Raw genomic sequence first — 21,781 nt, forward strand, 5'->3', positions numbered from 1 at the left:
CCTCAAACCTCCTTGACAGAAGTGTCAAGTTACTGCTCGTTCGGGTAACCAAAGAGATTGGGAGGCCCTCCGTACCCTTCCCTTAAAACCTCCACGCACACACACACACAAACACACACACCCCCCTCCACTTATTTGTTAAGTTGTGATGTTATCAAACGCTTCCCCCACCCCTGAAGGGATATATTTCCTCATTCTAGTGTCCTTTCCTGTGACTGGCGTCTAATGGGGAGGGGGTAGGTGGGGAAAGTGGGGGGAGTGGGGGTGAGACAATCTACCTTTCGCCCGTCTTCCATAGCTCTTATAAGCTACTCCCTTACTAGCATTTTTTGAAATGATTGAATTTTATTTGGCCATATTCTTCAGTCTCTAGGCACCTCAAGAAATGCCGAAGATTGGTAGTCTCTGGACGTACATTCAATCTATTAAACTTCTATTAAAATAATTATTATTTGGATGTATCCGTAAGGTCTGGGGACGAGACGTGAGTCTTTTGGAGGTCTGGGGTTGAGTGAGGACAGCGAGGATTAAAAGAGAGCAGAATGTAAACAACAATCTAACATGGAGCTATGGTTTGAATGGGAAGAAAATAACGAAGAACATTTGTCCTTTGACGACAGCGATCGCTTTGAAGAAGATTCACTTTGTTCCTGGGTTTCAGAGCCAGAAAGTCTCTGTGGAAATTGGCGAGGCTGGAAGAGAAATTCTCAAAATGGCGTCCAGTTTGGTTCAGACTTGGGTGAAGGGACAGTCGAAACTCTTATTGAAATTTGCGCTAGGACAGTAGCAGAATATTTTCCTTTTGAAACTGTTGAGTGCAAATTTCCTCAGATTCCTGAGCAGCTCCAGCAACGAATCGCTTTTTGGTCGTTTCCGCTCTTTGAAGAAGACATTCGACTCTATTCGTGTTTAGCAAATGGCTCTCCGGATAAATTTCTGGAAGGGGAACAGCTTCTCAAAGTACAGGCCGTTAAAGATGTACTGCAGATTGGTAAGTGAATTAAGACTTCGCCGGTAGCCTGTTTCACCTGTTTAAGTCGAACTGTCGCAAGAAGGCTTGCCATATGTGCTAGGCTGTAAACCATGTATTGAAATAGTTTGGCACCGAAAATGAATCAATATAATTGATGTTGGCCATTTGTAAACAGTCAGCTCTGTAGGGTGTATTTCAATTTCAAGTTTGTTCAGGGATTTTATTTGTTTTTTTTTTTTTGTTAGTAATCAAACCCACAGCGAACTTCATTTGTTGTATCGTGTCGGTGTGAAACGCTCCCAATAAAATCCCTTTGAACAACAACTCTTTATAATTCTGAGATCTGAATACTTATTCCTCCTCACTGATGATAGTGCAATTTTAAATGACCAGTCCTTGACCTTGAGCCAAATATTGTCTTGTCCCTCCCACTCAATTAGTGCATATGTTTCAGCATCTTCTTTCTCCATGAGGATGTGTGGGTAATGTGAGGAGAAATTTATTTTTGGTCACTTTTGCTGGAGCAAGGGTTAACTGACTATCAACCTATGTCAACAGTTTGTTAAGTGATTGTGAACCCTTTGTTAATTAGCCGACATGTACATATCAATTGAGTGTTGGCCAAGTTGTGAAATGATAAATCAAGTCCTGGACAAGCTGGCAATCGATACATGTAGCAGATGTAAAACTGTTTACATGTTCATGCAGAGGAAAACTATGTTGAAAAATAAAATGAATGTGTTGATGATCACTCAAACAAAGGACATAAAAATGCAATTTACCATGAAAGTAACATTCCTCTGTCACTACCTTTCCATACTTCACTACATGTATTTTGCCATACCTCACTTCTTCACCTTATTCATTGATGTCTTGACAGACAATGTGGAGTTACAGTTATCCACATACGCAGCTCAGACTATTTTTCTTCATAAGCCTCTTTTAAAATAGGTGACATGATTATTTTCCCTTTACAAATATGCAAATAAGTTTCTTAACCTTGCTTTTGAGTGGAAATGGTATTGTGACCGAGAGCTTGGAAGACTAATATGCACACATGCTAAAAAAAACCAATAACAATAATGCCTTTCATATATGACAGAATTTAGGAAGAAGTTCCTTTTCCTCTTACTGTAGCATGATCTTCTCTATGCAGGTTTTCATTTAAGCGGCACAGTTCACCAACCTCACAGTGTTTGCCAAAGCAAAGGAATATTTAATGTAGCCGTCACATTTGACAGAGGGCATATAACCTCTTGTAATTGTACTTGCAATCAAACTGCAACCTGGTGTTCTCATGTAATTGCCTTGTGTCTTTTTCGAATACACTTCCCAAAGATGGTTTGCCTAAGAGCTCCAGTATCAGAATATTTATCTCGTTTGAGACGGGATCAGCTCCAGAAGTTTGCTCAGTATCTCATCACAGAACTGCCACAACAGGTAATAATACTATTGAATTTTCACTAATGATTTAAATGTTTTGACACTGTTACAGAGACTAGATCTTTGCAAGTGCAGACATGAGAAATAAAATGTTCAACTGTCAAACTGACTCATCAATGTTGATTATGGCTTTTGAATTTGGCAGCCCATTTGGTTCACAACTTGATTTTGTTTGTTTTGGTTTTACACAAGCTTCTCCCAACTGCTCAAAGGCTTCTTGATGAGCTACTGTCTTCACAAGAATCCACCATCAACTCTGTACCAGGTGCTCCAGGTAAGAGTCAGTGGCTGTTTTTTATTTATTGTTTGAACTAGTATTGTTACAGCTACTCCTTTTGTGGGATACAAGTTCACTGCAAGACTAACCGCTCCCCTCTCCCCTCTCCCCTCAGTATTTCATCAGGTAATCCATAACCCATTTGTACTCCTGGTTGGAAAGTGGCATTGCAAGTGGGAGTGAAGTGTGTTTTCTTAGAACTCAGCACAAGACCTTTCTATTTGGATTGCACTATGACAACTATTAAACCGCTGTATCCCCATTTTTGGGAAATGTTATTTTTATAGACACTACAGTCAGCTGTCAAACTGATTGACAAAGCAGACCGTGTAATATTTGTTTACAAGATTTATTCACTGTGTTTGCCAAGATAACCAATTAAAAGTTTATTTAATGCAGTGCATGGAAAATTAGCTATACAACAGTGCTAAAATGTCATTCATTGTCAAATAGACAAGCACACTTTTAAGAATCAATGACATCATTCAGTGTTTGAAATCATCTTTATGGTATTTGTTAGATCCCACAGCAGGGCCATCAGCTACAGATCATTCAAAATGGTGTTTGGATGAAAGTTCTCTCCATGAGAACATTAAAAAGATGCTTGTGAGATTTTGTGGCCCAAGTCCTTTGGTATTTAGTGATGTGAATGCACTCTTTTTAGCAAATACTGCTCCACCCACAGCTGCTGAATGGTGAGATACACATTGGCTTAGTTTTTAAATTCACTTTTAATTAGGTATGGGTTAATTTACTGAATAGCATGAAAATTTTGTGGTTGATTTATCTTGCAGATTGGCATTTTTTTCTTAGAACATATTGTTGCAGCTCTTGCTCCTGTTCTTAGTTTCAATTTCTGTGGGGAACTAACATTTGCAATTTTAGTATTAAAAAGCAGAGCTGAAACAAGACTTATATGAAAAGAAAAATAGTTTTTTTCCAGTTTGTTGTTATTCTGCCCAGAGGGGAAATACTCAGTATACTATGACTTAAATATTTCCTGTAAGTTCACATATGAAGAATATTAGTGACACATGGTTTGCATCCAGATTTTTTCTACAGAACTGAATGCAGTTGAGTTGCTGTGTGTACATGTGTATGCTTCAGCTTGAGTGTTTTTTCTTTTTTTTGGGGGGGGGGAGAGTATTTTTTTTTGCTCAAGGATAATCAACCAGATCCACTAATGAGGTGCCTAACTTAAACTTACAACCTTTCATCAAAATAAAACAAAACCCTGCATCAGTTATTTTGTACCTCACTGCACCATTTCTTTCTCTTTTTTTCCCCATGCATTTCATGTGCAGGTCAAATATACTCAAACCTTTAAAAGGACGAGAGCCTGAGGGGATGTGGAACCTTCTGTCCATTGTTCGTGAACTCTTCAGCAGGGGTGACATGAATGCAGTGAATCTTCTGGTTATTCTCACAGAAGAATGTCTAGCCAATGATCAGGTGCTAATTTGGTGGTATGACAGTCGGAGTCAAGCTTCTGGGAATTCTCCTTCTCATAGTTATGGAAATAATTATAGGGGAAACACCAACACTGCAAGTACAGAAGCAACTAAACATGCTTGTGCTGGATTTTGTGATGAACTTGTGGCATTGTGGAGACTGGCCGCTTTGAATCCCAAGTTGCCAAATGATGAGAGGGAAGAGATGAAGATGCAATTGCAAGAGTGGCATCAAAAGACTGTAGATAAAGGACAAACAGGTAATGGTCAGTTACTCTAAACATTTGACAATTGGTGGAAAGAGTTAAGCAAAATGTGAAGATTAATTAGTTTGAGAAAGCTGCAGGTTAAGGTAAACAATTGCTCAGGGAGACGAAGGCAAATATTGATATTTAGTGATAGCCAAGTTCCATAATTCTTTTATCATTCCATTTTGGAGGAAATCTGGTGGTCAACAAGTTCTTTGTATTCCTTTATTTCCTTACCTTGTTTTATTTAGAAAATACTTATGGGGATCTTAAAAATGTATCAAAAATAACAACGTCAGACCCCAACATCAGGAGCTACAATCCATACTCTCTGTGAGAAGTGTATGGATTGATTAATGTCCCCTTCTATCCATTACAGAGAGGATTCAGGAGACCGAACCTACGGTTTATTGTCCTTGTCCGAGAAGACTAGAATGCCTCAGTATTAGCTTATTCTCCTCAGAAGTCTTACGACCCTGAGTGTTTGATCCAGTCTGGGGCTTGACCTCTCCTACTCCTGCACGGCAGTCTAGCGCCTTATAACATGGCCTAAACAAGTGAACTTATTTTTATTGAAAGTAATGAATTAATTTTACCAACAGACATGAGGAAGATACGAGGTTGATTGAATTGAATATTAGAGAATAACCCTGAATATCACGATTTCTTCAGGGCGAGGTGCCAGTGTTTCGATTCCACCTGCAGCAATTTCATGCTTTCCTGGTTTTCTTGCTGCAATAGAAGCTTGTTCTCTCAACTGGAAAACTGTGGATGTAGGTTTAGTTCCCAAAGAGAGAAATCATGAACCCCAGCTTTCTTCAGCGCTGAAGAGCGATACAGGGACAGCACAATCCTGTGGGAGCACAGAGACTGGACTTCATGAAAATGTCTTATCACCTATTGAAAGGTATGTGTAGCATTATAAGAATCAAATCCTCTTTGGTGTAGTTTCAGAGCTGCCTCAAACTATCGAAATATTGGCTCCCAAGCTATACAACCATATGTGTTTTTTTTCTTTAAGTTTCTACAGTTTTAACTTTATTTTTCACGTAAAAACCAGAATTTCTCTGGCACTAGACATGAGTTCATTTTTCAAGGAGACAGAATTTTTTGGGATCTATCAATAAATTGCAAGAAAGGGAGGGATTTGAGATTGAAGTGAGATGCATTGAGAGGAATACAATATTTCAGGTGTGGAAATGGTGGTGAGCAGGACTTGGGGATAGAGAAGCCCTGATCCTGGCTGAGACCGCAAAATGGTGTTGTTTTCTTGTGCAAAATACTTAATTTTCACAGGGCCTGTCTTCACCCAAGTGAATCAGTAAGTCCTGAGAACTAGAAACTGGCCGGAAAACTTGAGAAATTAGGGGAGTAACCTCTGTTGTTCTTGCATCTTCTCGGGTGGGCGGGCGGACGGGAATTACAACACTCCTTGTAGCTTCTTGCTCACAAAGAAGCTTACAAGCTCCGCACCGGCGGTTTGGGCTAGCGGTATGGGCCAGTAGGCGCGAGAACAGACTTGAATATCTGTACACTGACAGTTGTGATTAATTTTAGCCCCATTGTTAGCGTCAGCCCGGGTACAACTGAAGAAAGCATCAGCAGTTCATCAGCAGATGAGCACAACCCAATTTTCGATGCCGGTGAAGATTTACAAGTCTTATGTGCACGAATGGAGGCTCTTCATGTCCATGGCTACAGTTCCCTGGCCGGAAAACTAGCCGTGAAACTTGCAGAGAATATTCTGAGCGATGATAGGAACGTCTCGTCCCATTTTAGTGCCAGGAGCAAGAGACTGGGTGTTCGCATGACATCGTTTACAAATACTATTCTGCTGAAAGCTGGTTTTCTGTGCAATGTGCTGGCAGAAGACCTGCACTGTCATCATTTAGCTTTCAAAGTCTGTATGTTAGGATTGGAAATGCCAAGGCAGCCAGCTAAGAGTAAAGCATTAGAGGTAATGACAAAGTTATTCTTCATCGCAGGTTAGAACACGCGAGTGTCGTTTTCTAACAAATTGTGTGAGTCGAATCTCACTATTATCTCTCTCATAGTAGTACTTTTTTTCCCCTTTTTGAACGGCAACAGTCGTAATGCCAGTCACCACTCGATATCTTACTCCCTTCGTAGAGAGGATGGTAATTTAGCTTCTCAAGGTCGAAACTTTTGTAAGGCTGAAAGTTATTGCAATCATCACGAATGATCATGGGATTCGTCAACACCTTCTCTACCAAAGTAATCACAATGACAAATCAGAGGAAAATAAAATACCCCAAAGAGCCGATGACAACTCAAAGTTTAAAAAAAAATGTCAAGTGCCTTAAGCGCAGGAAAACGCGGCTGACCAGGTCGTTAGTGGGTGTAATTTTGCATTTGATTGGTTCAGATAGTGGCACTTGTTGTGTGTACCAACCATGGAACGAAGTCAAGCAAAACCAAAGCAATCCCTGATTTCTTTTGACACTCAATTAAAAACAGCTTTATATGAATTAATTACAGGTCAAACTGTTACATCAAGAATCAGAGTTGGTCAGCTTGCTAAAGAAACTTCCTCTTGGACCAGCTGAACTCGCTATTGTTAAGGAAAAGGCCGGGCTTCTTCATCAGGGTGAACTGAGAAGAGGAGAGGCTGTTCTGCCCATCATGTTGGCCTCATTCATCTTTGATGTCTTGAGGTCAAGCGATACTGAATCAAAAGCTAAGCGGCAAGGTGCAAGGAAACTATGCGAAACAACTAAAGAAGACGAAGAGCTGGGATTTAAGGCTGCTCTGTATGCTATAGGTACGGTGAACAAGGGTAAATTGAAGGTCATTGAATTAACTCCTGAGGTTAGAAAACTTCTATCTATTGCTGGGAAAAATTACCTCGCTATTAAACAAATTAGCTTCATTTTGTTGCCAATATCTTTTGCATGGAGCTCTATGCAATCATGCTATTCACATAGCATGGTCTAGAAATGTTAATTCACTGTGATTTCTATCTTAAGTTATGTTGGTTAATTTGAATATCCCTCAACGTTATCATACACTCAAATCAAATATCCTCAAAATGAAGAACAAAATAAATTTGACTTTGCTGTGACTCATTGACTCACCGCCCTATCTTTCTGAATGGAATCGGAGTTTAGGGATTTTGTGAAAAGAAGAAAAGAAAAAGCTTGGAGGAAAGACAATGACCGATAATAATTTCAGGCCATATTCCATCCAAACTTTAACAAACTTACCTTCGACAACCCCCCTCCCCTCCCCTCCCCCTTTTCGGCAAAGGGGAGCGTTTGCCCTCTGCGAGTACCCCGACCCAGTCTTTCTTTTAATTATCAATTTCTTACTTCTCGAATACTCTTATTAGGAATGAAAGGAAATGCGTTTGAGCACCACTACCCCATGTTATGTGAAGGCACAAGGCAACAAAGAGGCGACCTGGCACTAGCGTTACTTGTTTACTCAAGGGACGATCCGACGAAGATTCGCCAAATAATGGACGTCATTTTAGACCAGAATCGGTATGACCTACCGAGTGCTGCTGGTACGCCTCAAGATAAGAAGAGAGTGGAGCGATCTGATTCTCAGGATAATAAGGACGAGGGAAAGGAAAGTGAAGCATCTGGCACCAATGTTGTCAAGGGCAAAGCTACTATAGTGCTTCCTAACCGTAAAGCTAGGTAGGAAATTAAATTGCGTTTTGGGTTGGTATCCTCGAGACCTTTGCTACATGCTATACTTATTAATAGAAATTATTATTGGAGAGGTTTTTCACAAAATGGTGCAGTCCAGTTCTGGTTTCTTCTTTATTGGTGCATCTTACTACAAAAGACAACTTTGCAGCCTAAGTCCTTTAAAATACTCCATTTTTCGACTCAGTTCTCTACTCCTCTTTACTTAACTTTACAGCAGGATTTGGTGTGAATCATGATTTACTAAACACAGGTGGTTTTTTCGTTGTTGTTTTATATTCCGATTTCCGTTCATTCGATCTTAACTCCCAATTACTTTACTTTTTCAATCCGCTCGACGTTCGATGGGATTCAACTGTATTATTTGCATCTAATCCACTGCATATTGTGTAGCTCCTTTTTCTCCCTTTTTCTTTCCTAACAATAGTCACCAGTCCTCCAGCACCAGTGACAGTGGTACAGACAGCAGCTGTAAAGATAGTTCAGGAATAGACAGATACAAACTCCGAGGAGGAAATGAAAGATCTTATGAGCAAAGACTCTTAGCAAGTAATGCTTCGTTGTCATTGGATGAAGAAAGCGGAAATTCAAGTGGAGTTGATACAGATTCTGTTCCAGTCCCTCATCTTGGGCTGGCAGCGTACAAGGCTGATCTTCAGGGAAGTAAGCAGAATGATAAAGGAATCCTCCATTCGCATGAAACTTTAAGCAAGGCTTCACCTAATTGTGAACCAACGCAGTGTGATCCGTTTATCAACAGCAGTCAACACTATGACGCTGCCAGTAACCCGTCTTCCGTTCTTCGACCAGATGCTGTTCCCCAGAGTAGAGAAGACCTCATAGATGTGGACCACCTACATAATCAAGTGCCTATCGTGGAGGACTCGGATACTATTCCACCAAACCAAAACACTCAAAATAGCGGTGATCCTAACCTCTTTGCTCCGAGTGTCGATGTTCCACGTCCTTGCGAAGGAAATGCACCATCACAGCGCTTAGAAAGTGTTCATTTCTATTGTAATTCAAATGACACAGAAGCTTTTAATTCCTGTTCTAGCGACAACCCAGAGCTTAGCCAGAGGGTAATCCTGGCCAATCATGGTCTCTCGTCTGAAGGTGATGTGTCGGACATTGAAGCGGATTTTGATGAATGTCATAGCCGTGTTCAGCAAGAATTGTTTCACGAAATTGGATCAAGTCACAATTTGGTAAATGAGGGTGAAACGGGAGAAGTTGGAGCTTCGCCTTCAAGTGGTGCCGTCGATAACGAACTCTCAGAGACATCTAATGTATTCTTTCAAGTTGGAAATAAGGCATCTAGTTGTTCAGTTGCTGAAGGCGAATCTTGCATTGGAGGAGATGCCGTAGTGATAGCTCCATCAGAAGTATTAGAAGAACAATCTAGTGAATCCGGCTCCAGAGGAAGCGTTAGCGCCGGTGCAGAGGATACTAATAGAAGCCGTCGTCATCGTGGACGAAGGAGGAGGAGGGGAGGCAAATCAGCTCTGTATCAAGCAACTGAGGCTGAAGCTCATTTCATGTTTGAACTGGCTAAGGCTGTCCTTTCTAAGGCCGGAGGAGGCAATGGCACCTCTGTGTTCACACAAGCAACAAGCAGCGATACTCAAGCTGGTGCCCATAGAGTACTGCAGCTGTGTGCCTTTGAAATTGGCCTTTTTGCACTTGGACTGCACAATCGAACTTCGGCAAATTGGTTGTCGCGAACGTACTCATCACATGTCTCTTGGATCTCTGGTCAAGCCATGGAAATTGGCCATCAAGCGATAACGCTTCTCCTAAAACGCTGGGAGGGTAACTTGACCCCCTCTGAAGTTGTGTCTATTGCTGATCGAGCATCCAGGTATAATGATCGCGCTATGGTACGTGCTGCGGCTGAACTTGGACTGTCGTGTCTTCACATGGCAACTACTCTCAATCCCGGGGAGATTCAGCGGGCCTTGTCTCAGTGTCGTGAGGAGGATGCCCAATTATTGGAACAAGCGTGTCAAGCTGTTGAAAGTGCAGCTCGGGGCGGCGGAGTGTATCCTGAAGTTCTGTTTGAAGTCGCTAAGCACTGGTACCACCTTCACGAGAAGAACCAAACCAACAATAGCTCAGCTTCCGGACCAGGAAATAGCGAATCAAGAAGTCGAAGTTCTTTGAATAGATCTTCTCAGTCTGTAGCCTCGTCTGGCCATTCTCCTCCAGTGAGCCCGTTTGTACCCCAGGTACCCCAATTTACAATGCCTCCTTGTTATCCGTCCATACCTCCTCCTCTGTACACAACGCCCGAACAATACGTACAGCAGCAGATGCACCAGCAAGTCCATCAGATGATGGGGCATTATCCCCCCTATTTACCGGGGGCATCCTCAGGATACCGTTCATATTCTCAATCGCGATCCTTGACTGGGCCTCAATACTCATTATCAGGAGGTTACACAGGACCTACTCCTCCACCATATCAAGCCACCAATTTTAATTCAAGTTTAAGTCAGCATTTAAATCGCGTATCAGCCGGACAGCAAGGGATACACGTTTCGTATCATCTAAACAGTGCATACCGGGTGGGCATGTTAGCGCTGGAGTTCTTATCCAGACGCACCTCAGATGACCGACCTAACGTAAAATTTTCGCGTAATCCGAATTGCAGCGATGACATCAGGTGGCTGTGTTCACTGTCTGCTAGGCTCGGCAATTCGCATCTTCAGCGATTCTGTGTTGCTGCTTTGAACGCAGTGGTTAGCCCGTTTGTGCTACACGACCTTGCCTTGGAAGCAGCGAGACACATGGCGCGCTCTAACCCAGCGCAACTGACGGCAAATCTACGCTCTCCGACCATTAGTCCTTTAGTACAGAAGAGCTTGACTATGTATGCCCAGTGTGTCCATTACAACTTGTTAAAAATTTCCCAGAGCGAGTACGATGAGTTCGTTGAGCTGCTTAGACACGCTCGTGGAGCGTTCTGCATGGCACCGGGTGGAATGACGCAGTTTAACGAGCTCTTGCAAAGTATCCGGCGGGGGCAACCCAAAAAGAAAGAACTTTGGCAAATGATTATGAGTGGACTAGCCAAAGCTTAACTTGTGAGCATAAAACGCACCTAATGTTTGGATCAACTGTTCGGCACTGAAAGTTGTTGTCTTTTTTCATCTCAATTATCGTATTATTATGAACACATTGAACTTGGTTGTAATCAAAGGAACACCAGCAAGGACTAGATGAAGAATGTTGTAGATGCAATTTTAAGCATTTAGGACGCTATATTTGGCATTGTTAGTTTTTTCTTGAAGTTGTTTAAAGCGATGTTCGGGCGTCTATACTGATCATATTTATTTAACCACGAGAGTCGTAAGAACGCTTCTTATTTTGTAATTTAAATCATGTGTAAAGATATCGTAAAATTGTTAGGGGCCGTTGTCATCTTTGTCGTTGAGATAAAAAAAAAATTAAGTATATTTATTGGTACACTTTATTTATTTTTGGCAAAAATGTCATCACTTATTATGTTGAATACAGTTCCTTAAACCGAATTGAAAAGCACTTTTCAAGCGGACGACTTCGCACTGTTGCCAGCATTGATAGATAGATTACTTAAAGTTCATGAATAAAGTCGCCTCTGCCAGAATACATCGCTATTACGCTTTTGAAACCATTCTATAACTTAAGTTTGATGTCTTTCGTGTCTCCTAGGGATTCAGAAATATTCTATTGTCTATTTGGAAAAGAAAAAAAGAAACCCATGAAACCAGTGAGTGTTAAAATTTGACAGAAATAGAAGGATATTCTCGAATATCACTTACTTTCACCACACCTTTTTTGCATAGACCTCCTTCTGAAATGACGGTCGTGATTACTTTCCTTTCATTTTCATGACATTTTCTCACAAAAGTGAGGCGAAGAGTCTTATTTCTCTGACCTGCATGCACATTAAAGGACGGTAAACATTCCCGCCATTATGAAAGAGGTCTATCAAACAGTCCCATTGGCAATACAAAACATCTGATTCGCCGTCGATTCTTCTCGTCAATGCATTTTTTTACCCGCTTAAAGGTTTCGGTCATTCGTGAATATCTCCTGACGTGCGTGTGGATAAAGTGCGACGAGAGACCTACCCAGACAAGAGTGAGATCGTTGAAGATTGTATGTGAATATTCCGTAGTCCCAAAGCCAGTCTATTGTCAGTCTTCGCCATTGTTTTCTTTACCCAGGAGCTGTATGCTCAATTAATTTTGGTTTTGTTTGGAAATCTTGCTCGTTCTCTGTCAGGTATCCTTGAATACAAAATTTAAATAAATTTTAAACGCTCCAACAATTTACATTCAGCACCTCAACTCTGGCACTAGCTCTTTTCAAAACAACTCGGTCTTAGTCTTCCCGTAACAATTGTCACGCCGGCAGTATATATACTCTGGTGAGGGCGAGTCCTTTCAGCAGCAACTTTTCGTAAAATCATTCTTATTTTGCTTACGATGTACGGACTCAACTAATGCCATTTTGCAACCTGAACCTGAACCAGTAAGAAAAGATCAAAAATCTTGCGTGTGTGCATCATTTGCAATTAGTCGATCGAACATGGAAGCTACATCGAAAATGTTACTCCTTCTATTTATGGTTGCCTTCGAAGTTTTCGCAGGTGAGTGTTTCATCATTCTCTAGTATGTTGCAATGTTACAAGTAACCTTTGTAGACATAGTACTGCTAGTAACTGTGTTGATTATCGAAGCTGCAGGGAGGTACGATCGTCTAACAAAGGTGAAAAGTGATGATTCTGTATGCCTATGATTTTGTCGAATATTCTTCTATGTTGCTGAATTTCCATCTTTGATATGGTAGCAAAGGTTGTACAGAGTGTGGTCATTTTTATTTATGCGGGAACTGAAGGCCTTGTTCACTTTTAACCTTTGCCCCAGTCAGAATCGATAGGAAAGATGCCAGCTGTTAATGCAGACTATGTTTCATTTGCATTTTACAGTTAAAGTTATTGTAATTGTGATTTTGGAGAATATATCTCCCCTTCTTAATAGAGATGTTTCTTTTTCGCACATTGATCAATATTTGACGATATTTATGATCTGTACTTGAGAATTGATCAATGACGTACTTTCTCAAGGTCCTCAACTAAAGCTCTTTGCCAAAGGGACTGTTATTGAAATTGAATTAATATGTTTATGCATCATGCAGTACATACGCATAAAGATATCTTTTTATCTGTCAATATTTCCAAACATTCGTACCAGTCCTGTAATTAAGAAATTCCATTTACATTAAATGAGTTTGTTTCTCAAGTTATGAGTAATAACTTTTTTCAACTATTCCAGTTATCTAGGCTGGCTGTTTTGGCCAATCTGACAAAATTGTTTGCAGATTTTTTTGTTGGTTTGTGTGTTTGTTTTCTTTTTTTTAAACATTGTCTAAAATTACATCAAACTACTTATAAATATTTAGCAGATGTCCGTGTTGTCGGTTTCAGCTGCTGATAGGATTCCTGTGGCAGATAAAAAAAAATATGAGATGTATTTGGAAAGGTTTGAGACCAGTCGTACCCACTACCGACCAGATGGAAAAGAAAATTTACAGAATGCAACTATTTTCATGAAGGAGAAGTTTGAAAGTGTAGGATTAGACGTAGACTTGCAAAATTTTACCACAAGTGACACAACAACAGGACAGGTAAGCTGTTATGTTATACTGATTGAACCTGCACACATCCAACTCTTTTCAGAAGCTGTTGCAAGCAGATTGGCAGGAGAGCAGTTGGCCCAAAATAATATGCAAACAAATTTCAACTCTTTTTTGAGTACTTGTGTTATGCAGATAGTTTGAACTTAACCGATCTTCCTTTGAAACTTTTAACAATGAATTTATTTGCCTTGATGAAAAAGCAAACAAAAGGAAAGCAAATTGAAGGACAACCCTCTCTGTTTATCATGTCATTGTCAATTTCAACACCTTTTTAATCCAGGAGGTATACTCTAAAGGGGGCTCCAGAGGGTTCCCTCTGGCACTCACATCATTGCACCCTCTGACAAAATCTAGCTATGGCCTTGATAGTAAAGTATACTAGCTTTTATGTTTATATTCGGGTGACATGCAAGTTAAGGGGGCAATTTGTCAAACCCATGATAATTTCACATGACTAAGAAACTTTTTGACAAACTTAATGTACAGAACCGTTGTTAACCCTTTTACTCCCACAAGTGACCAAGACAGAATTTCTCCTAACAATATCAAAACAATATCAAGCAGGCAGGTGATAAAGAATATCAATCATGGGATTATTAGTTAACCAATACCAAATTCTCTGAACTAACATCATAAGAGAATTGTATGGCAGATAGTAAGGAGAATTACTAATCAGATCTTGGGAGTGAAAGGGTTAATAAATGTCACTCAGACTTTTATCTTGGATGATACTGAGTAAATCTGTTGACTTGCCTGAATTTTGTTTCAGACTGCTAGTGGCACAAATGTGATAGGCATTCTTAAAGGTCAGTTCTTTGGTACTGCAAATGATGATGCCATCATCCTTGGAGCTCATCTTGATACACAAGGTCTTCAGCAGTATGGTGTTAACAATGACGGCTCTGGTCTCACAGCTCTTCTTACTCTGGCTGAAGATCTCACAGGTGAATTCTTCTATTTCCTGTTTAGCCATGTCCAACAAATGACCCATTTTACCTGTGCCATTGCAGTGCAAAGGTATAAAATTTAAGTCAACCTTAGCTCTACTGGGTAGAAATCCATATCAGTTTATTTGAAGGGGGTTGGGTTATGTCTTGCATATATGCTCTTTAATTTAAGTAACCTGTTAAATAATGGAACAATTTTTCTCATGATGTACATGCTATTGATGATGAGTATGATACAATTCCTTCATTTACCCGCATACTCTGCATCTTGTCAATCTGGAGAAAAAAGGTAGCAATTTGGCACACAGGTAGGCAAATTGAAGAGCCTGGTGCAGATACTCATTGTATGACCCAGCCCCTTTCAACATTTCCAATCCCGGGAGTGATGGTGAGGTGATTTCTCGTCAATCAGGGCATTGATGAGGACAAATATTTATGACATCAAAGAGTTCTCATTTGATTCACTGGTAACACCAAAATTGCTTGCAATGTAGGGTAGGCACTAGCTAGAGAGAATTAATATTCAGATTGTACTTGTGATAGGGTCAAGATTCTTACTTTTTTCCTCTGCAGGAAAGGACAAGTGTGTTCAGAATCACAGCATTCTATTTGTTGCCTTTGATCATTCTGAAACATTTGATGTACAACAGGGCAATGCAGTATGCAACAAAAGCTGTGGAAGTAAGGCATTCATTGATGGTATCTCTAAGGTTCTTCAGGGTGGCACAGTCAAGATTGCAATCATTATGGATTGTATATCAAACTTCAACCTTCAGAAGGACTCCCAAAGAGAATACAAGCAACCAGTAAAGGATTATTTTAGTACATTTGTTGAAATGCAGGGGTTGATTTATGAAAACAAAGGAAATTATCTGGCAGTGATTGGAAGAGAGGATGAACAAGATGCCATGAGCAATTATGTTAAAATGTTTGAGGAGGTTAGGACATATTCACAGTATGTGCCTGTTGAGTTCATGTGGAACTTCAAGGGAAAACCCACTGGCCTAAATTTGACAAATGTAGAGACAGCATTTGCAAAGTCAGACACTTTGAGGTGAGAAATAGTTACCACTTGGTCAAAGTCAGATGAAAGTCCAAAAATCTACCCTCCCAATGGTTATTATCTAGGTTTTAACAGGAAGAAGTAACAAGGATCACTGCGATCTCCCCTCAGTGGGAGACTGATTTGTGGCTGGCATTGACCTTGTTGGTGCCAACCCCACTGTAAAGTCCTGTGCCAATTGGAAATTGACTTTTTTCAGAATTCTGACTTGTTTTACGTTTAGAGGTCAGGTTATCTTATATCTGTAGCAGAAACTTGACTGTTACTCTCTAAACTACCATATACTGATTACATCATGTAGGCACACAAACTGCAAATTGCATGACATACTCAATACATCATGTGTAAAGTAAAGGGGTTAAAGCCTAAGGAAGTTTATAATGTGAGAATTTTATTTAAATCCAACCTAGAATTAAGGCAAATTCACTGAAAATGTCCATTTGAGATACATTTTTGTATTTTACATTTTATTTTTAATTTCATGTTAAAACTTTCATGGTCAGTATGACTGAAGTAGCCTATCACTGTGAAGCCAAAATAGAAATGGTTCAATCTTTACCTGGAGAACCATAACAGAACATGATGCTTTACTTTGTCTTGAGTAATGAAAATATGGTAGTACTACTGTTATTCAACAATTCTTTTATCTTTAATACCAGTTTTTGGGATGCCAACATCAAGTCTATACTTTTGACTGACACCTGTTATCAACGAGACCCTTTGTATACCTGTAAGACTTCTGTTTGGTGTGACAACTCAGCAAAAGCTTCACTCAACGACAATCTCGGCTTTGCATATTCGACAGCAACTGCAGCCAAAAACCTCACCAAGTATTATGCTTGTACAGACAGAGGTACTGTTAGCCAATTAATGACTATTCACTTATAAAGGGAAATTTGTGCAAAGATTATTTTTAAGTTTTGCTCAAATGTAAAATGAGATACAATCAAACTCGCAAGTAAAGGACATGTGTAGAAGATAATACCAGGGGGCTAGAATCAAGGTATGAATTGTAAATATAAATGACTAGAAAAATTTGTTAAAAAAGAATTGCAACTCAATGTTAATCTTACTATGCATGCTTTGCAGATGTGAATGAATGTGTTCTAGGGAATGCTGAGTGTTCCAAAGATGCAACTTGTAAAAATACCTTTGGGTCTTACGAGTGCAAGTGCAAGGATGGATTCACTGGAAATGGCTTTTCTTGTAAAGGTTTGTAGCTGAAATGCTGGTTGATTGGTACCCATCTTAGGGTGACTAGAGAAACATTTTGTGGTGGAGGTTGCCAAGTTGATGACCAGTGTTAGACAGTCATGTGGCAAGTTGTAGCATTTATTGTAAACTAGTTTTTAGGTCCAAATCAAAGTGTGATAAACATTTTCATAAGCCATTTGCCTCTTTCTTCCAGGTTTCCATAGCATTAAGTCTTGATGTTGCTTCATGCTATGGTCACATAATTGTCCAAAGACAAATGCAAGCAAAAAAAGTAATACTGTAAACTCCAAAGACAGGTGGTGTGGTCAGCATTTTTGTGCATTGCATAGTATAACACAACTTCATTATTCCATTCTCTAGTAGCAAAATTAAATTACACTCTACCATATCAATGTATTGGCTGGCAGACGGGATGAGAGTACAGAAAAGTTCCTACTGCAGGATGTTTTCTGATTGATCACCATATTCTCTGATAAATTTGGTTACAATTATGAAGAGATGAATGAATGGAAGTTAAGAGAATCAACATTAAGCTCTTGGGATGTAAAGAGTAAATTTTAAAACCCTTCAACAATCCTTCAAAAATTGCTCTTGTTTTTTGCTTCATACAGACATAAATGAATGTGCAGAGGGAAGCAAATGTAACAAGGACGCAGTCTGCACCAATTCCCCAGGTTCATACCACTGTAAATGCAAGATGGGATTCAGTGGGAATGGCTTCAATACTTGTGTTGGTGAGTTTTAATGACTTGACCTAGGAAAACTTTGACTTTTATTGTTTTTTATTATTATTGCGTTATGTGTGTGCTCAGGGCAAGTGGCCCTTCCAGCCAGAACTTATCATGGTTTCCATAGTGTGAAGCAACAAGAAGTCTTACTACTCCCCTCTGGTTACTCACAGGGACGAAAAGTTGTTACCTTCACGGGGGAAGAGTTGTTACCCTTGGGGGAAGAGTTGTTATTTTCAGGGGGGAAGAGTTGTTACCCTTGGGGGAAGGAGTTGTTACCTTCAGGGGGGAAGAGTTATTACCTTCAGGGGGAAGAGTTGTTACCCTCGGGGGGAAGAGTTCATTTAACTCTAACATTTTTTTCTTTCCTTATCAGCCTCTGGGACTGGAACTGCAGCTGCCGTATTTTTACACGTTGTGATGCCAATTGTTGTAGGCCTTCTAGAATTTACCATGTAAAGTGTGTCAGGGCACATATTTTTTAGACAGGAGGTCATTATTTATTGTCTGAATATATTGTTGCACACAGATTTTTAGTTATTACGTAAACTTACTTCCAAAATTTTATCTCACTATACCTCTATAAGTTACAGGCGTGTACAAATTCATTTTTTGGTGGTTTATTTTACTTTTTATTGTAATTTATTCATTTCCTTTAGCTTTTATTTTAAGCTGTTTTATCTCTCTCATTCCGTGGAAAAAGCAAGAGTTTTAATTTAGAATATGAATTGAAACCTGTTCTGAGTGTGGTCTCTAAGGCATTGAATTAAAGAATTTTGGTTTTTCAACACCTTATGTCTACTACATCCCTTACCAATAATTGTTTTAGAGTAAAATTTAACATGCACATGATGCATATTGTTACAATCGTGGCCACAGTTCCTCTTCCGTACACTGTATAATGTAATTGTTTTTCTGAAATAGAAATATTGCCAAGGACGGTAGGCACAAAGGTGCCGCTTGTGATGTACGTCCCCGCTATTTAACGTTGTAACTGCCTTACTGGAATTCTGCCTTTCGAGATGGCTTCAGAATATTTCTTTGCCGCTCTTGCTTTTTTGTAGAATTTGATTCCTTTCCTTTTTCTGAGTTTTCAGTAACCGAGTGGGAGATTTCTCTACTTGGCATTCGTCAGAGTTTTGCAGCCGTGGTTTGGAATGTTAGGCAACGTTCCCTCCAAGAGAACGGCCGCTCCCGACCAAGAAATTTTCCTGCGCGAGTACTTTCTTACTACAAGAATTATTTGTAGCGTTACCTTTGGCTTCCTCACGAGAAAGCAAATGAAGAATTTGGGAAGGGTTGTCTTCACAACCATTGATATCCATGACAAAACAATGTCAGACAAAGATCTTTTCCGATAAAATCTGCTCTCTCATAATATGTGTTTTACTTAGACATTAAGTTGTTTAGGGAGGGAGTACATTCAATGTATCTAGCATTGAATTAATTACTAATAGCAAGTCTCATCAGCATTTCGCACCTTCAAACGAGAAAATAACAAAATTTAACTTTTTACCTCGAAATTTTCTTTTGAGACGCACCAGAAAAAAAGGGGGTTTTACAACTCTGTTACAAGAAGTATTTTTAGAGCTTTGAAAGAGATTTTACGACTAATTTTACGCTTCAATAAATGATTTCTTAAGCGTTAAGCAGCGACAAAACATGTCTGCGTTGTATATGATCTCACTGAAATTTCCCTTTAGTGGACCCAGTGTAACTGGACGTTTATTTATTTAATGAGTTGAGGTGAAAGAAGGTCGAAAGTGGTGTGTCGTCTTAACTTACGGCCCTTAATTGCTTTTCTGTATTGGTAAGAGACAAGCAGTTGCGATTAGTAATCGATAAGTATAGGACTAATCACTTTTGACGCTACTTTGAGTGCTCTGTGCTTTTATTACAGCGTGACGTTAGTACTTCCCTAATCGTAGCATGCGGCATTTGTTGAATGCAGTGAAGTTTGTCTTGGAATGGTCGACTGTACTTACTTCAATGTAAAGTGAGTCTTTCTTTTGTGTTTTGGCTCCATCACTATCAAAAGCATATCAGGCTTGACTAAATAGCATTGTTGTTTTTTGTCCCAAAATCTTAGCCGTCTTTCAAGCTTATCTTTCCACCTTCATCAGTGACCTTTCTTGTCATCTGTCATGATCGCTTCTCTTTACTTCTTGGAGGTATTTTTGAATGTGTCTTTTTTTTCTAGATTTTTTCTAGATTTGTTCGTTTTTACAAATCAAACTTGCTAAACTCTGCGGGAAGTCCGTGTCGTTTTGGCTTTTTCAGAATTAATATTTCCAGTCTTTCAAAAAGAATTCCAGACAATTAAATTCAAATATTTTTATATTGATGCATTTAATTTATCATCGTACTGTTATTAATGAAACTCTCAGTCATTTCTATGGCAACAATAAGCATATTGAAAATGCTAGTTCCATCAGATTCTAAAGCAATTCCTTTTCCAAATATAGTTTATATTAGCACGACGTTTGGAAACTTATCGTTAAGTAATCTTCAAAATATTCGTCTGCATTTAATTCATGCGCTAAAGTTGCATGGTTAGGTCCAGATTTCTTTTGCATGAGGAGCTTGAAACATTTCATTCTTTTGAAGTAGCTCTTATTTTAAAAGAGAAAATAATGTCCCATCATTTCTCTCGATTTTCGTAATCTCAAAAAAATGGTTCTTAAACTCTTTTTTCCATATTATTGATGACAGCAAATAAGATCGTCGAGTCCAATATGTCATCGACGCCCACTCTGATAAATTCGATAAATTAGTGGAAAGTGTAATCTTTAAAATAATATTTTGGGGGTTTTTTACGGTTTGACGATTCTCGTTGAAATTATCCATTTCTTCGCTAAGCTACACCGAGTGATTTCTTCTATTAGTAAAACGGCGTGAATCGTTAAATTGAGTCATCTACGTTTTAAATTAAATACGCTAGTTACTCGTAAGAGTACACATAAAGTTATTACATTTCTTCGAGGACTAAGTGTTCTTATACACTCAGTTAAAACAAACTTGCTTTGGAAATGCTCCTCAATAGAATCCTAATTGAGGAACACTCAACAGCGCCTTTTTCGAAGCAAACTAAAGTTCTGAGCAGATGTAGCAAATGTAATTAAAGCAACGAGCTTCTCTGTGAGAAAAATGGACAAATACTCACTTTCACTGCCTCCAACGTCCTTCCTGAGGTATGGACGTGGGATTAAAACTAGTTGTATCTCTAAAATCAGGCTGAAAATTAATATCTCCTACTTGTATGGCTACTACTTACATAAGTCTTGACTAATACTGTAGTAAATTCATATCGAGGCAAAGCTAAAAGATTCTTCGGAAGGCTGTACGTTGGTGTGTTATACGAAAAATATAGAAGTATTCCCATATCGATGTGCATCAATTTTCTGTAACAAGATGAAACTTTTCTTATCGGACTCACGAGTCTGTTGCTCCTTGCTGAAACGTTGAAAAAACACAGAAAGTTTGAAAACGCTGTGACAATGTATCACTTTCTGAACTGAATCTTCATCAATTTCTCTCAATTAATAGGTCGTTTGGTAAACTACTTATTTCAGAGAAAAATCAATGGCTACTTACAGCAGCAGCACAACCCGTTATGAAACAAACAACGGATACTGGATTACTTTGCCTGCCTTTCAAAAATTAAAGCGCTTTTTCTGACAACCGGGTCCCTCTATTTCTACTTCGTTGTTTATACTTTTTTATCCTACTTTCTCAGTGTTATATCTGTATGCTATATTTCAATTTACGTCAAAGTTCGTCGCAGTCGTCATCCTCAACACCATGTTGCAGATGGGCTAAAGGAAAGAAGACTGACGAGTACATTATTTCTATTCATCCTTGGATCTTTGTTAACTTTCCTGCCGAAGGTAGCCTGCTTGGGTGTGTCTAACTTTCCTGAGCTAATTTTTCGCCTTTCCTTCCCGTCATTTTATGATATTGGTTTGGTAATAATGATATTTGTGACAATCAACTCGCTAATGAATCCTATAGTTTACGTCATACCGTCGGATGCCAGAATTTAGAGCCGGTATATTGCAAATAATTTTCGACGGTCTC

At 39.4% G+C, this 21,781-nt stretch overlaps 2 protein-coding genes across 2 annotated transcripts; both read left to right on the forward strand.

The window, feature by feature from the left end:
* The first annotated feature begins 486 nt into the window (after positions 1-486).
* LOC113681888 (zinc finger SWIM domain-containing protein 8) lies at positions 487-11,694 on the forward strand. The gene is made up of 10 exons (XM_089199245.1): positions 487-991; positions 2,130-2,413; positions 2,609-2,690; positions 3,214-3,388; positions 3,998-4,404; positions 5,065-5,299; positions 5,950-6,349; positions 6,892-7,174; positions 7,742-8,054; positions 8,494-11,694. Exons 1-10 carry the CDS (start codon positions 562-564, stop codon positions 11,147-11,149), a joined length of 5,265 nt encoding a protein of 1,754 aa, XP_089055371.1. The 5' UTR covers positions 487-561; the 3' UTR covers positions 11,150-11,694.
* A 740-nt stretch (positions 11,695-12,434) lies between these two features.
* LOC113681912 (uncharacterized) lies at positions 12,435-18,494 on the forward strand. The gene is made up of 8 exons (XM_089199246.1): positions 12,435-12,702; positions 13,540-13,739; positions 14,521-14,695; positions 15,272-15,752; positions 16,421-16,614; positions 16,851-16,973; positions 17,588-17,710; positions 18,081-18,494. The coding sequence occupies exons 1-8, from the start codon at positions 12,642-12,644 to the stop codon at positions 18,161-18,163; spliced, it is 1,440 nt and encodes a 479-aa protein (XP_089055372.1). The 5' UTR covers positions 12,435-12,641; the 3' UTR covers positions 18,164-18,494.
* The last annotated feature ends 3,287 nt before the right edge of the window (positions 18,495-21,781 follow it).

Source organism: Pocillopora damicornis, chromosome 3, assembly GCF_964200805.1.
Source record: "Pocillopora damicornis chromosome 3, jaPocDami1.2, whole genome shotgun sequence".
Classification (NCBI taxonomy): Eukaryota; Metazoa; Cnidaria; class Anthozoa; order Scleractinia; family Pocilloporidae; genus Pocillopora; species Pocillopora damicornis.